General features: G+C 33.8%; 1 protein-coding gene across 2 annotated transcripts in view; it reads left to right on the top strand.

Moving 5' to 3' along the window:
* Positions 1 to 16938, top strand: part of MMS22L (MMS22 like, DNA repair protein) — a 129014-nt gene that overhangs the window by 40737 nt on the left and 71339 nt on the right. For both annotated transcript variants that reach the window (XM_063097885.1, XM_063097886.1), the window contains exon 13: positions 895 to 1404. In XM_063097885.1, the coding sequence (XP_062953955.1) occupies positions 895 to 1404 (510 nt within the window). The remainder of the gene's footprint in view (positions 1 to 894; positions 1405 to 16938) is intronic.

Below are 16938 nucleotides of genomic sequence, written 5' to 3'. Positions count from 1 at the left end.
CAGTGTTCACATTTGGGGAGTATGCCCAGTTATCATTTTTGGTGTAGTAAAGTAAACTTTTAAACTTTTGGTTATATTAGTCTATTCTCTCTCTCTCTCTCTCTCTTTTTTTCTTTTTTTGAGAGCTTTGCTTGTTTAATGGATACAATTTTTAATTGCCTTCCCTTGTTCTACTTCCTTTGCCTGTTAGCCCTGTTTTAAGCCCTCTTTGTGCAGTACGCCACCATCTACCACTTGCACAGTTTATTTGGTGGGAACTTTCTGGGAGCAGAATATTTACTTTTAGAAGCTCATCAGCTCTAGTATAGTTCTTTATAAATTAGGATTTAACCTCTCATGAGCATTAATCATTTCTGTCCTGAATAAACCAAGTATAGAAGTTACAAAATGTAACAATCCATAAGTAGGAATTCAAGTTGAATTGTTTTCAGTTCTAAGCCTTTATTTGATTGATGAAAGAAAAGTACATCAACTATTAAGTTGTATTAAGTAGTATTGATGAGATCTTTTTTAATGGCTAGTCTCGCACATTTGAGCACTAACAATTTTTCATTGCAGATAGGTAAAAACAATTCTTCCAGCACCTTGAATTGTCTTAGGGTATAAGTAAAGCAAGCCAAATCTTTGTGAGGATGGAAGGAGAAAGGGTTTAAGGAAAATTATTATTTAAAATTGTCCTGTATGAGTTGCTGTATCATTGGGAAATTTGAAGGTAGGACTATTATGTGAGTTTGTTTTCAAATTAAGAAAGTTACAAGGCAGCATCAAAATGAACAATTAGCTAAAAATTAAAAGTAATGAGACTGTCATGAGTATTGAATAAAATTTTATTTTAAAAGATGGATTTTTTGTGAATGAAACAATTTGATCAAAGCCATTTTTTATGTTTTACAGAATATATTCTAAATTTCATCAAAAAAGAATGGAAGAACTCACTGAAGTTGGTCTACAGAACTTTTTCAACCTTTTTCTCTTGTTAGCAGCTGTTGCAGAGGTGGAAGATGTAGCAAGTCATGTTTTAGATCTCCTGAATTTCCTCAAGCCTGCATTTATAGCATCTCAGAGAGCCCTAATTTGGAAGGGTCAAATGGCCTTCCTCTTGATGTATGCCCAGAAAAATCTGGACATTGGTGTTTTGGCTGAGAAATTTTCATGTGCTTTTCGGGAGAAAGCAAAGGAATTCTTGGTATCTAAGAATGATGAAATGGTACAGAGACAGACTCTTTGGACACTTCTTTCCATCTACATTGATGGTGTTCAGGAAGTATTTGAGACCAGCTATTGCTTATATCCTTCCCATGAAAAACTGCTTAATGATGGATTTAGTATGCTTCTGCGAGCTTGTCAAGAATCTGAACTCCGGACAGTATTGAGCTTTCTACAAGCTGTTCTGGCTAGAATCAGGTATGTTTTCCAGTAGTGGGTGAACTTATTGATTTGTTTTATATCATCACCTATGTTGATTTTATATTAAAGTTTCCTTTGACATACTCATGAAATCTAAATGTAGAGGGAGGGGTTAGTTTTACTGCTACATTAGCATAAATCATTAGTTTTCAAACTGTCCTTTCAAACAGTATTTCTTCAAAAGAAAGCTTATGTGCAAACACAAGTGGCAAAACTAATTTCAGAGCATCTCTGGGGCAATCCTAGAGCCAAAACTCTTAATCCTTCCTTTCTTTACTACCTCACAGAAAAGAGTATTATTACCCAGAGTTATGTTACTGAATTCTAAGCAATACCATGAGCTCAAATCCGAGGTGGCTTTTACTTAGCATATTCAATTTTGTGCCTATAAGGTTTTTTAGTGACATTGTACAATTTAAAAAAGTAAGTTTCTTTAAAATTTTGCTGCCAAATTATAGCCTCAACTATATCAAAATACTTCCAGCTAAACCAGTTATTCGGAAATTAATATAAGATTATTCCAGAGTGGTCCACCTTATCCACTGGGCATATAGTCCAAGACTCCTAGTGGATGCCTAAAACTGCAAATATATACAAGGTTACTTCAACAAGTTTGTGAAAAAAATAGAGTTAAAAAATAGTACAATTTTTCCATGAACTGTTGAAGTACCCTAATGTATGCCATGTTTTTTTCTATATATACATACCTATGATAAAGTTTAATTTATAAGTTAGATATGCTAGGAGATTAACAGCAATAATTAATAATAAAATAGAACAATTATAGCAATATACCGGAATAAAAGTTATGTAAATGTGGTGTCTCTCTCTTTCTCTCAAAATATTATATTGTACTCACTCACCTATTTTCAGACTACAGTTTACTGCAGACAACTGAAACTGCAAAAAGCAAAACCATGGATGATGATATTATTTATAACACCAATTACCTATACAAAACTTACTCTTTTCAGATCCAGTAAATTATGCAGATAAATTAAATGTGTAGATACACTTAGACCCAAACGTGGTAGATAAGAACAATGGTTATGACATTTATTGCCTTCAGGCCTTTTTCACATAACAGTTTTACTTTTGAAGTACATGCTCTTAAGAAGTTAGACACTTCCACTCTGTGTAGTAGTCATTGTTACTGAAAAGTTATGTAAAAGTATATATAGTATGATTTTATTTGAAATCGTGTCTGAAGATTCATTCATTCATTAATGAAGAGACTGCTTCCCTTCTGCTAATATTACAAAAGTAGCATCTGTTTTTCAAAGATACTAAGCTTGGCAAAATCTCCAAGTTTTGGAAATTTATTCATTTACAAATGTGTTTATTATTAACTTAGTTAATTTGCTTAATCCTGGGCTGTGTTTGTTTTCATATTCATTTACCCACAAGTTTTCACTCCTCATTATGTTTTATGTAGTTTTTATATTCATCTACTCTCATCAGTTTAGTTTGTAAAGGTTTAGCCAGAGTTGTTGATCAGATCATTATCCCCTTCCTCCCCAATGTAAGTATATTAAAGCAAGAATCTTAAAGCACTCAAATTTTTGGATGAGTGGATAGATGGATAAGTAAATTAGTAACCAATTTCGTAAGAAGATACTTTTAGTAATTCTGGTTTTTCTGCACAAACTGTTTTTAGTTTAGCAGGATTTATTAGCAGATTTTATACTTTTCCCAAATCCCAACTTTGTTTTATTTGCTCAGTTTTTAAATAAATGGCAAGTGGTATTTATTTCCCTGTGCTTCCTGGGGATATTAGAAATTTCCACATTTGGTTTGTCTATATATATTTGTCTGAATATACAAAACACGAAAGAAGGAGAGGGGAGGTAGTCCAAACCATCCTGCTGATGAGGAACTGTAGTCTTCAGAAGATTTAAGGGCATGGAAATAAGAAAGAGAGAGTACAGGCATCTTGAGAAGAGGCAGTCATGCGAAACGGCAGAATCCATATCTTTCTACCTTTTCTGTTGAAGATGGAAAGTCCTTTTTAATCTTTCCTAATAATTGTATTGCTTCTTACATAGGTTTGTTTAAAACAAAGATTTATAGCCTACAAATACCTTTAATTTAATTTTTTAGTTAGAAATTCCTGGCAGTCTTTTTGTTTTTGTTAAAATTATGTTTAAATTGTAAACATTAATGTCATGGTAAAAATGGTTAAAAAAAAAAAAAAGAGGTATAATGTGACAAGTAAAATTTTCTCTCTTCAGCTTTACTTCTTCATTCTCTAGTTCATTAGTTCTCAACTGGGGGTGTTTTTGTCCCCCGGGAGGCATTTATCAATGTCTGCGAACTTTTTGGTTGTCACAACTAGGGGGTAGAGGCCAGGAATGCTGCTAAACATGCTGTAATGCACAGGGCAGCTCCCACAACAAGGAATTATCTGGCCCAACCCTCAGTAGTGCAGAGATTGAGAAATATTTGCTCTATTTCTGCTCCTCAGAAATGGTTTCTTATAGAACCATCCAGACATTTGCCCCCATTTATATATTTAAAACACAAAACGTATGATCTTTGTTCTGCAGCTTCCTTTTTTCAGTTAATTTTTCCTGGATAGTATTTCATGTTAGTACATGGACCTACTTAATTCTTTTTAATTACTATTTAGTATTTCTTATATAGTTGTACCAAACTTTATTTAACCAGTTCTTAATAATGGAAATTTATATTGTTTACCATTTTATGTTGTTATAAACATTTTTATTTAACATCTTTATACATGCGTCTCTGTGTACTGTGGGAAGTATATTTGCAGGTCGATTTCTAAGAATGAATTTGTGCATAACCATCTTAAATGTGGATGGATATTACCAAATTTCCTACCAAAACAAAAACATTGTACCAGTTTTTGTTCTTTCTAATAACATATGGATCACATTGTATGGAATGTATTTAGAACAAATGCATTCTAAGATAAGAAATAAAACACAGAAGTTTGTTAAAAATGTTAGTAGAAGGTTGGTAATAGGAAAATGAGACTTATTTTGAAGGTTGAGGAGGCCTTAAAAATGCAAGTACAAAGAAAGCAAAAAAATGGGATATTATTTTTTCTCTATTTCATAATCAATCACTAACTTCTTTTCTCTTGAAGCTTCTAACTGGAACTTTTCTTGGTAATTTTTCAAAAGTAGTAACTAGAAACAATAATTTTTATATTCTTGAAAGATATACAGTTTACAAATACTGTCTTCTTTGTTTCTTTGCTAACCCTGCTATTCCTATTTATAGATGGAAAAATGGAGACTTTTTTGTGGCTTACCTAAAACAACACCGTTAAATTTCAGAATTGGCACTCAGACTCTAGTCCACTATACTACAGCTACCTTCTTATATGATCTTTATAACAGTTTACAAGTAACCAAGTGAAAACTAACCATACCAGTACAATTTTTATAAATTAGAAGTAATTAAATAAAGAAAATCTACAAACTGGAAAATATTACCACTACTCACATACTTTTGAGTGCTTTTACCTTTTATTTTTGTTACTAAAAAAGGGTAGTTGTTTATTGGGGGATTTTTGATTACTTTGTTTTTATAATTTTGCAACTTCCATATTTTTTAATGAGTCAGCTGGAGAAAATGAATTGAGGTGTTGAGACCAGTTAATCACATCTTATTTATAATAATTTGTCTTTGATTTATTAGCACCATTTACCATCTAAATTTATCTTCTTGCAATAAAAACAAATTTTTGTTCTTTAAATTTAATTTAGTAGAAGTCCTTTAGCATTAAAGCCAAAGCTATTAAAGGAGTGGTGGGAAAATATTGCTTGTAAGTACCTTATAAGCTATAATGTGTCTCTGTTGATTCATGGGATCACTCTTCAGAAGTACAGAGGTAGAAATCAAGAGGGGATAATGAAGACTGTTGATAACATAAGGTGACAGTAAGTTTACATTCATATTAGGACTTTCCTGTAACTGGATCTGGATTGAGTTTGTAGTTTACTGTCCTCTGGAGAAGGGGGTGGGGGGTGTGCTATTGATCTTCAGGACTAGCCTATGACAAAAGGACATAGATGTTTATGTTGATTCCTTGCACAAATGTACTTTTGGTTTTGTTTTATACTGCTCAACTATGATTGAAAACAATTGCTATAAAAGAATATCACAAATCATGTACAACTTCTATTGCCAAAATTACAGAGCAGTTTTAACAGAAGTATGAGGTCTATGTGTTAATAAGAATGATGCTGCAGTGTGAAAGTCTTTATTAATGCTGTCATATTTTAGGCACTGCCATCTTTTAAATTTCTGAAGCTTGAATAGTAATTTGCATACAGTTCTTCAATGAGACTGACTACTGTAAACAGTATAAGAGGAATTGTGACTTGGATAGTTTCATATTATCCCATAAATTTTTAGCACTTCCAAGGCAGATACTGTCAAGACAGATCAGTGTTTAGGTTGGGATCTTTTGGAGAAGGACCCCAGAGATCATTCAAGATTGTATACCTTAAAAAGAAAGAAGGAAGGAAGGGAGGGAGAAGAGACAAACAAGAAAAAAGTTCTATGAGTATTTGATCACGGAGATGTGTTTCTTATTTCTTAACCTAAAATCTGGAACTTCATTGAAGATCTTTTCATACCAGTCTCTTAGGTATGCTATATACTTTTAGTGCTATTAGAAAGATCAAAACCATTTTGGATAGTTGTTAAAAATTAAAGCATACTCTTTTTTTTTTTTTTTCTTCTAAGTTAAGAACAGAGCTAAATTCTTTGAATTTAGGTTTAGATAGGGAAGATGGATTATATAGATTGATGATATTTATTCCTAGCCACATCCCTGACAAGGGAAAGAATGAAATACTTTACTTTAACAATTTCTTCTGTTTTCAAAGTCAGGTGGGAATAAGGTACTAGTCCTTGAATAAATGTGTGTGCAGGGTGTGTATGTGTCTGTGTATTGAACTGGGTAACAGTTTTATAACTGTATGACAGAAATTATAGGTAGAAAGGAGCTGAGATCACTGATTAAAGGGAGAAGTGGCTCCCTGTAGGCTGTTAAGAAATAATAACTTCATATGCCACTTCCTGCTAACTAGAGCTGATGGCTCACCAGAGCATTCTTTATTGCTGATTAAGTAGCATTATGAAAATACTGACTTGGTTATGTTAACTAAATGCCTCTGTGTTTAAAACTTCGAATGTCAAATAGTTTTAGCAGTCATCTTTAACATTTCACATTACCTTTCTGGAACCACATTTCTCTTTCTCACTTGATGTTATTTGAGGTTAATATAAAAATGGCAGTCTTTCATTTGAGGAGTTAGGTGTAGCCAAAAGCTTTTCTTTAATTATATCCATTCATGCTGCTATAGTTAAGGGTCTGTCAGCATTTCCATTATAAACCTCCATTTTCAGGATTTTATAACACAGCTATGAAAATTAGCTCTGGGCAAAAACTTGACATACAAGGCCTCATGAGATTCTCCCTCCTCCCTATCCGCCTTTTTCATTTTTACTGAAGTAAGGGTGAGTGATTTCAAAATGCCTTTTGGCATCTGCAAATATCATTTGGAGTTTAAAAAGAAACAATAAATTTTCAGGCTTTATACCTGTTTGTTCTACCATTTACAGGAGGTTGTGGACTTAACAATTTAAACCAAATGGATATTGATCAACTGACATCCTATTTTGTATTAAACAAGAGCCTAGTTTCAAAGAAGTCTAAAGGCAATTGAGAACTTGCCAAAAATGCTAAATGTTGAGACTAAGAAATAGTTCACAAGGGATGATTACCTTTTTTGGAGATGCTGGGTGTTAAAGTACCTTAAAAGATTAAGGTACTTTTCTCTGGCTTCAAAATACATTTTAATAATACGTATATTTTTAAATCCCTTTTTTCTCTCACCATGAGACTAGAAGAGCATCTATTTGTTATATATTTGTTTTGACATTTGGAGTGTGTGTAAATGTGCAGAAGAACTGTGTTTATTATTCCCTTCAAATATTTATATTTCTCATGCTCAGTAGTTGTTTTTTTTTTTTTTTCTGACCGCTAAGGGGATCGCAACCCTTGGCACGGTGTGGTCTGCACCATGCTCAGCCAGTGAGCACACCGGCCATCCCTATATAGGATCGAAACCCGCAGCGTGGGCGCTCCCAGCACCACACTCTCCCGAGTGAGCCACGTGGCCGGCCCTCATGCTCAGTAGTTTTAATGGAATGGTATCACTTATTCTAAACCAAGATTTTTATTTCTTCCTTCAGTGGGAGAACTGGGGGTTGCCTAGGTAGGATAGGAGGTAGTACAAGAGGAACTATTCTTTTGAGAGTCTGCTGTATGCCAAATAAATTACATGATATGTCAGGAACAATAGAAAGGGTACTCTTGGCAGCATGCAGGCTTTTTCTTCCTTTTGTTATTGGGTATTCTATTTAGTGTGAATGGATTACAGCTTTTAATTTTTGATAACTAGTTTACTACAAATAAATTTGAAACTGGATATGATTTTTAAAATAATCAAATGAGTTATTTTTATAGTTTGCTTAGTGTATCCCAGTTTGCCCAGAATGTCTGCTGTTTCATCATATTATAATTCAATGCAAATTTGGGAGCAGTGTCCTAATAATTTGGGGGGTAGCTCCATGAAAAAAATACTTTACCAGTTTTTATTTGAAAAGTCAAGTAGAGATATGTTGCTTACTAAGAGTGATCCATCTGCAGTTTTGATTGCTTCAGAGAAAGCATAAGTATCTCTAAGAAAATGTAATATAGATCTTAGTATTTAAGGAATGTATAAAATATAAAATGTATAAAGAAAACGTTTCTTTACATCATTAAATATTTCATGTATCTTTCAACTGAGTATATATCTACTATGAATTAGTATTTTGACATTATTTACTCCTTATCAGGCTTGAATTTTGCATACTGTATTTTATTACATATTTTATAAATTCATGCAGTAATGTAAACTACTCACCACTCACAATATTAGCTTGGTAGCATTTGTTCTTTTTTGTTGTTTTTTCGTATTTTGCTGAAACAGATTACCTACTTAATTTTTCATGTACAGGATATTTGGGTCATTTATTTAGTCTCCCATCTAGATCTGCTATATAGATATGAGTTCTCTGTGCATAAGTACAATGCTGTTCATTAAAAATGTTATAAGGGAAAACTTCTGTGTCCAAATCTTGACTTTTTTATTGGTAAAATAAGGATAATAGCACCTTCCTTACTGGGTTATTTTGAATATTAAATGCAATAATAAATATACAGTGGTTAGCACAGTACCTGGCATATTAGTAAATGTCCAATAAATGTTAGATAATGCTATCATTATTATAACTATTATTTTCAAAAGAACCCATACTATAATCATTTCTTTGTAGTACACTTTATACCTGGCAACTTCAGTGGATTTGTGTGTGTTTGGGTGCATGTGTATGTTGACTTATCTTGGATGGTTCTTAACCCATTTTTAATATAGTATCTCTAGTAGTGGCTATTCAGTAGATTTTTATTTATTTATTTATTTATTTTGAGTGTGTAATGAATCAGATTCTTTAAAAACAAAGTCAGGATTGCAGGGAGCATGAATATTGCCTCACTGTGATAGACCTATTGGAGACTTTAATTCTGTGTTACTAAGAGCTGCTGTAGAAAAAGAAAAGTAATTTTTTAAGGTAGAAATGTGACATGTATATATATACCCTTCCTTTCTCTTTATATCCAGTTGGTGTTTTATTTATTTATTTATTTTTTGTATGTCTTTGGCAGATCCCTTTTATTATTCCTCTTTTATTCTCACAGCTGCCATTACCTGTGTTTTTCAAACATTAATAATGCTTGCCTAATCTCCCTGCCAAAGTGCCTTCCCTCAGACCATCTATTTTTTTCAGCAGTATTATTCAGATAAAATTCACATACCATGCGATTCATTGGTTTTTAGTATATTCACAGAGTTGTGCAACAATCACCATAAAAGAAACCCTATACCCATTAGCAGTCACTCCTCATTTTCCCCCACCTGACACCACATCCCTAGTAACCACTGATCTACTTTCTGTTTCTGTAGACTTGCCTATTCTGCACCTTCCATGTAAATGGAATTATACAATATGTCATCTTTTGTGACTAGCTTCTTTAACTTAGAATAATGTTTTCAAGGTTCACATGGTTCACATTTGAACCATGTGTCAGTACTTTAATTCTTTGTATTGTCAAATAATATTGTATTGCTATACCACATTTTATTTATCCACTCATCAATAGATGGACATTTGGGTTGTTTCCACTTTTTGGCTCTGATGAGTAATGTTACTATGGACATTTGTGTTCAAGTTTTTGTGTGGATATATGTTTTCACTTTTCTTGGGTGTAAACCTGGGAGTGGAATTGCTGTGTCATATGATAAATGTTTAACCTTTTGAGGAAATGCCAAACTGTATTCAAGAGGCTGCACCGTTTTACATTCCCACCTGTAGCATATGAGGGTTGCAATTTTCCCACATCCTCACCAATTCTTGTTGCTGAATGTCTTTTTGATTGTAGTGAGTGATCCTAGTGGGTATGAGGTGGTATCTCATTGTGGTTTTGATTTGCATTTCTCTGGTGGCTGATCATGTTGGGCATTTTTTTATATGCTTATTTACCACTATGTTGTCTTTGGAGAGATATCTATTCAGATCTTTTACACATATTTTCCTGTCAAAACCAGTTGAGGGTTCAGGCCAGAGAATGGCCGAGACAGTAGAGCTGGATCTGAGAACTGAATAAAGCTGATGCCGTGAGAGCCACTGTTTAGAAAAGGGTTGAATCCAGGGAATAAAAGTAATTGTCAAAATCATAAGTCAGAAAAGGTCAGTGCTGGTCATAGTAGGCATAGTTAGGTGGGGTGGCAGAATACAGAAAAATTTTTTTAAAAAACTATGTAGAGGGATATGGCGGGGGGAACAGAAAGGTGGTTTCAGAAGATAGTAATGAATAGGTGAGTGCTGGAGATGGGATCAGTAGCATCATATATGGGAGCAGTCAGTATTCCAGGCAGTAGACTTCTGTGTAACAGCAAATTGTGCTTTTTGCCTTTTATTCTTAAGGAACCTCTGGTGGTGCCTGATAGTTGCTACTGTTGGAGTAGAATATAAAAAGCAGTGGCTTTAGGGTCAGTAAACCTGAGTTCAAATCACCTCTCCTCCACTTACCAACTGTGCTATCTTAGGAAGTTACTTTACTTTTTCTAAGTTTCAGCTGCATCTTTTAAAAATAATACCCACCTCATAGGATTTCTGTAAACATCTGCGTAGATTTCTGCTGTCCAATCGTGTAGCCACTACCTATGTTTGACAGTTTAAATTAAGGAATATAAAATTAAAAATTCAACTCCTCCATTACACTAGCTGCATGTTGTAAAGTCCTCAGTATAGCTACACCTAATTAGTGGCTACAGTAGTGGATAGCAGAAAGATCATTTCGACAGCACTGACTTAGATGCTCAGTGCTTTCAGTGCATGTTGGTTTTGTTTATCTTTTCTTCATTTTTATGTGAACAGTATTATCCTTCATTCCAAGCTTCTCTGAAATGTATGCTTGTCCATATGTCTTCAGTCTTGAATAATCTCTATTTCCTTTAAATTATCTTAATACTTTTGAATGCTCTAATGTCTTTTATTGCTTTCTACTTTGTGTCATAAATATTTTCTACAGTGGTAACATATCCATACAAAAATTATTTATTCAACAAATTGAACTAATATTTTGGAGTGTCTACTATAATAACAGGCATTATTAGAGGTATTGGGATACATCAGAGAACCAATCAAATGAAGCATATGTGGGGTGCACTTAAGTATTTATTACGTGAAAGAGACTATGAAAATAGAAAGGAGAAAGAAACTTAGGTGAGTGTTTATTCGAATTAATCACCTTTTTTTTCACCATTTTATATTTTACTATTTCAGTTGTCAGCATTACTTGATAAATGGTTTATACTTGTTCCTAAATTTGCTAATATCCACATGAAAGTAGACAGCAGTATCTGTATACTCAGGATATGGATTTAATGCATAACCTGAATTTTATCTGTATTTATGCCTTCTAAATACCTTGGGCAGAAGGGACGTCTAGAAGATGACAGGTTCATTCTTCTCAATTTAATTGAAAGACTTTTGTGTTATTGAAAAAATAAAACTCAATGTGTTTACTCTAACTGAATGTTTTTGGACCATTTTTCTTATTTTATTTTTCCAACTCAGTAATTACCATCAAACTATTCTTGCACTGAAATATGGAAACAGGTACAACAAGTGGGCTTCTGAGTTTCTACCTTGCTTTTGAGAGATTTGAGAACCTCTCTGCCCAGGCTGGGTCTGCAGGAACACTCTGAAACTAAAAGTAGAGATTGTCTATATTAGGATTGTATTGGAAGCAAGGTATTTGGAAGAGGGAATAGAGAAAATGGAGTGAATGAAATAATTGGTAAAATAAGATAAATTCCCAGAACTGAAGATTCCATATTGAAAGGGCCCATTAAGTGACCCTGGCACAATATAAGAAAATAGACTCACAGCACAGCCCATCTGTGTGAAATTCAACATACTGGGTACAAAGAAAAGATGCCAAAGCTTCCATGGACTTTCACATTTTCTGTATTTGCTGTGAAATCTTCAATTATAATCTAGGTCAGATATAATTTTTTTTTCTGTTGACTATTTTTTTAATTCAAAATATTCTGACATTTATTTGTACATATTTGTGGGATACAGTATGTTGTTTCAATACATGCATATACAGCACCGTGATTCACTTAGGGTACATAGCATAATTTTGTATGCATTAGTCCACCACTTCTTCTCCCCCTCAGACCCCCTCCCCTTCCGGCCTCTAATAACCATTCTACTCTCCACTTATATGAGAACTACTTTTTTTTTTAGATTCCACATATGGTATTTGTCTTTTTGTACATGGCTTATTTCTCTTAACATGGTGGTTTCCAGCTTCATCCATGTTGCTGCAAATGATAGGATATTTTTTTAGTAGCCGGGTAGTATTCCATTGTGTATATACACCACAATTTTTTAATTTATTCATCCATTGATGGATATTTAGTTGATTCCATCTCTTGACTTTGTGAATAGTGCTGCAATTAACATTAGAATCCAGATGTCTTTTTGATATATTGATTTCATTTCCTTTGGGTATATACCCAGTAGTTGGACAGCTGGGTCATAGGGTAGATCTATTTTTAGTTCTCTGAGGATCTCCATACTGTTTTCTGCAGTGGCTGTACCAGTTTGCACTCCCAGTGGCCATAAAGGAGGTTTCCTTTTTTCTCCACATACTTGTCAGCATTTGTTCTTTTTTGTCAGTTCTAATATTTAACCCCAAATGCTAATAATTATAAAATTAAAGTAGGAGGTGAATAGAGCTTATATTAGATTTTTTTCAAGATTACTCCTACTTTCAAGAAGTAAATGAATGAAGCTTTATGATTTCTTTTCTGATTCATAATCGTTACCAAAATATGAACTTACCAAGAACCTGATTTTTCTGGGATGAAGTCCAGAAAATTCACCTCTAATGATTACACAGTAAAAAGAGGGAAGTTAAGAGTGGAGAAAGAATACTCTAACAACGTGGGATGAAGAACATTGGATAAAAGGACAAGGACAAAAGAAATATACTCTGTAAAGAAAATATTTCATTTCTTTGAAAGTGGATCAGATCAGTTGTTTAGGGAATAGAAGTGCCATGGTTATTTTCTGTATCAATATCAAGCACCGGAATATTTCTCTTTAGTAAATGGTAGTAAATCAAAAGATGTTGGGGTGAGGTGAAAGCTACTTTCCCCAATCTTATTTGTGTAACTGTAGTTTCTTTTCTGAACCCCATGGTTCACTATAGGTATTTAGATCACCCAGATCTTGGAAGCTTTAGATGAAATTCAACAGTGAGTTTGTAGGAAGACATCTCTACTGTGCTTTTTCATGGCACCACACAGTGCTGTTTCTTAAACCAAAGACACGTTGTCGCAGAAAATATATTGAAGACTGGTAAATCCCATTTGTGACAGGTGTGCTAAAGTTAACTCTTCCCCAACTATGAAATAAGTGAAAATACCTGAAATTGTGACTTCAGAAAGAGCTAACCTGAAGATAAACTGTCATTGTGGCATTTAGTTATAAAAGAGAAGTACTAAGAAGCAGCAAGTAAAATTTAAGCATTTATGTCCAATAAGTGTCATATAATAACTATCAGACATGTTGTTTTAATGATGTGATATGTCAGCAAGAGAAGGAAACCAATCTCGTAATTATCCCCATAATTAGTTACTTTGGGGTTAATAAAACCTCAGAAGGCACTATAAATTGTGGGAAAAGTAGATTCATTTTGGTTTAGAAATACTCCCAGTTATCTTTACCGTCTTCTGGTTATTACCGTAAAGCTATATTTTTTAAGGTGTGTTTCATAGAAAACATCAGAGTGCATTTTTATTTTACAATATAAATTTACTTTTGCCCCCATATTATCTATAAGGAACAGTTCCTTACCTTTCTTCATCTGCCTTGTGGAGAAGGATGAGTAATTGTTCTGTTTCAATTTTTTTTTTATTTATATTTTAACAAAATTGAGAATGAACGAGTGAAACTAGCATTTGAAACTCTTAATTTCAATTGTTTCTTCTTTACCTTACAAGATATATATTTTTCTCTCTTTAGGATATCTCTTGTCAGATTTAAGGCTTATTTAAAATGAAAAGAAAGCTGGAGCAATTTTCTTTATTCCATTTCAGTCTCCTAAGGCCTATTTCCCCCTGGTGAGCTCATAGCAACAGGGGGGTTTAAGGGAATTCAGCTTTCTGCAAATTAATGTCTCACATCATGAAAATTCAGGACTTTTTTTTTTTATCTTGAAAAGTAATACAGTGAGTGCGAGTATTATTTCTTGCCAGCGGGTGGAAGATGAATGATTTTGTCACAGTTTTACTGCTTGATGAGCAGTGTCCTGAGGGTCAGGCTTAAGTCTGTGTCACTATGCTGCTCATTACTCTTGAGCTAAATAAGGGCTGATTGGATCTAAATTGCCTAGCACATGGGCCACAGATGAGCTCAGTGAGCAGGGGATGACCTGCTATTCAGTCTGGGAGTAACCCCGGTGTGCAAATGCAGCATTAGAACACCGTGGGAGAATGAGAGGCTACCGGCTGCTGCCAGCAAAAGAAATCGAAATGTAAAAACTCTTTGATGCTGTGATGTTAGAATTTGAAATGTAGGAAGTGACAGGTTGATGGTACTTATCAGCTTTGGCTGGATTAGAGAACAGTGTCATCTTGCTTATATAATGACAGAAGAATGAAGCCAGCAGCTAACTACTGTGCAGAGAGTAGAGCTGCTGCTGTTGCCACAGCCAGTCGTTGCTGCCTCCTACTGGTGGTTTTCCTGGAAACCAGTAAAATATAATGAAGAAAAAAGCCTCCTCTATTGGTTTCCAGGAATCTGGGGCTCTTTGGCAGTGAAAAGCTGCTAGTGGAAGAATTCAAGAAAAAAAAGGAGGGGGAGGTGGATTTTACAGAGCATCCTTAATAGTAAATTGGGTAAAAAACATTTATTGGGAAATTGGTTGTTCTATGTATGTGCACCCAGGTTTAATCTTTTTATAAAGTGAAACTACCTAGGGCAAGAAACCCCCGTGTACCTTCCTGGAATAGTATTCTTTCAGCGGGCCTCAATTGGGTTGGTTGATATCTCAATTGGGTATTTTTATCAATAACAACACTTTACTAACAACTAATCTTCAAATTCTAACAGACTTCCAACCACAGTATTAGCAGTTTGAAAGGCACTTGATAAAAATACAAAGTAAAAAACGCCCATGATTATGTAGCTTATGCTGCATAAATCTCTCTTGTAGGGAGGGGGTGGGTGGAGGGAAAGTGTTTGTTCAGGTCAACTGGTTTGAAAAAACAAAAACCAGCAAAATCCTATGATACAAGATCTCCGTTTTATTTTACTACTAACAGTTGTAATTTTGTAAGAAATCAGTATTGGGTCATTATATATATTATATGTTTGTGGGGTTAAAGGCAGGAAATGTAGATGTGTTAAAAAAATGTTACTCGCTTTGCTGAAAGAACTATTGGTATTTTGTTATATCCTTCCATATTTTTCCTGTTTATGTACATTTTTTAAAACCAAAAATGGATTAAATGCTATTTAGTGGCCTGCTTTTTCACTTGTTATATCATCAACAGCTTTCCATATCAATGACATCTACATTATTTTCGGTGTTTTCATAATATTCCATTGTGTGGATATACCATAGTTTATTTGACCATTTCTTATTTGTGAAAACTTATGCTACTTTGAATTTTTAACCATGAGATGCAAGGCTGTGGTGGATGTGCTTATGTGTGCCTTGGCAGGGCTTTTGGATATTGTACAAATTGTGTGCTGTAGAACTCCAAGGGTACCATTCACAACATTATAAATGAGGCTTTGATCTTCACAGACTTGTTTCATTTACGTGGAAGGTAATTTTTAAATGCTTTGATTTTAATTATAAAACCTTAGATGTAATTCTAAAAACTGGGAGCTGAAATACATTCGAAGTTTCTACATATTCACATACACATACATAATTACATACATCCTACAGAAGCAAATTTTAACTCGTAAAAAACCTTTGACTAGAAACAATTTTTTTTAGAACATTTCCCGTTTTTTTAGAACAGAACTATAGTTCTATGTTGAAAGCATAGAGATAGGAAGCTTCTGGAGTCTCTGTTGAAATTGTAAGTAAAAGGATTAATACATTTTTATTTCCTAGAATTAAATTTTTTTTCTGTACTTGTCAGTGTAGATGCTCTATTTCCTTTGACTTTTTTAATATTAATATTAAATATAAAATAAAGTTTTTAGTACAATTTCTGAAGCACTTGAAGGCTGTAGAGAGAGTTGTTAATGCCTCTCTGTTACATTTTTATGTTTTCAGAATTTATGTGTTACAAAGAATGTAAATAATACAGAATTTTATGTAGTAGAAAATGAAAGTCATTCTCCTTCTAAAGACCCCCTCCCACAAAGGATACCACTATTAACAGTTTGGAGAATATTTTTCCTAGCCATTGTTGCTTCTCCTTTTATCCACACTGCCTCCTTCTCCATCTCCTTTATTTCAAGAGAGAGGAGGGAAACAAAAATGGGATTATACTAAAGAAATTTCTACAATTTCATTTTTCTCATTGAAGAAGATATCAGAGACATGTGTCTACACATACACACACATAAACACAAATTGTTTAATTTGCACAATTTGTATCTCATTGTATAAATAAACCATCATTTATTTAAGCCAGTGAGCACTGAGGAACTATATATCATTTTAAGTTGGCTTGGCCTTATACCTGTCAGATTTTCCAAGATCCTAGTTGCTTGAAAATTTGGGTTGCTTGGCTTATTTAACCAGAATATTAACTGTAGTTCAATTTTGTGAGTTATTAATAGATCCAGTGTGAAACCAGTGGAGCAAATTTCCACTTCAGTCATTTGATACATGTGAAT

This window comes from Cynocephalus volans, chromosome 5 (genome assembly GCF_027409185.1).
Source record: "Cynocephalus volans isolate mCynVol1 chromosome 5, mCynVol1.pri, whole genome shotgun sequence".
Classification (NCBI taxonomy): Eukaryota; Metazoa; Chordata; class Mammalia; order Dermoptera; family Cynocephalidae; genus Cynocephalus; species Cynocephalus volans.
This window is presented reverse-complemented; position numbering and strand designations above follow the sequence as displayed.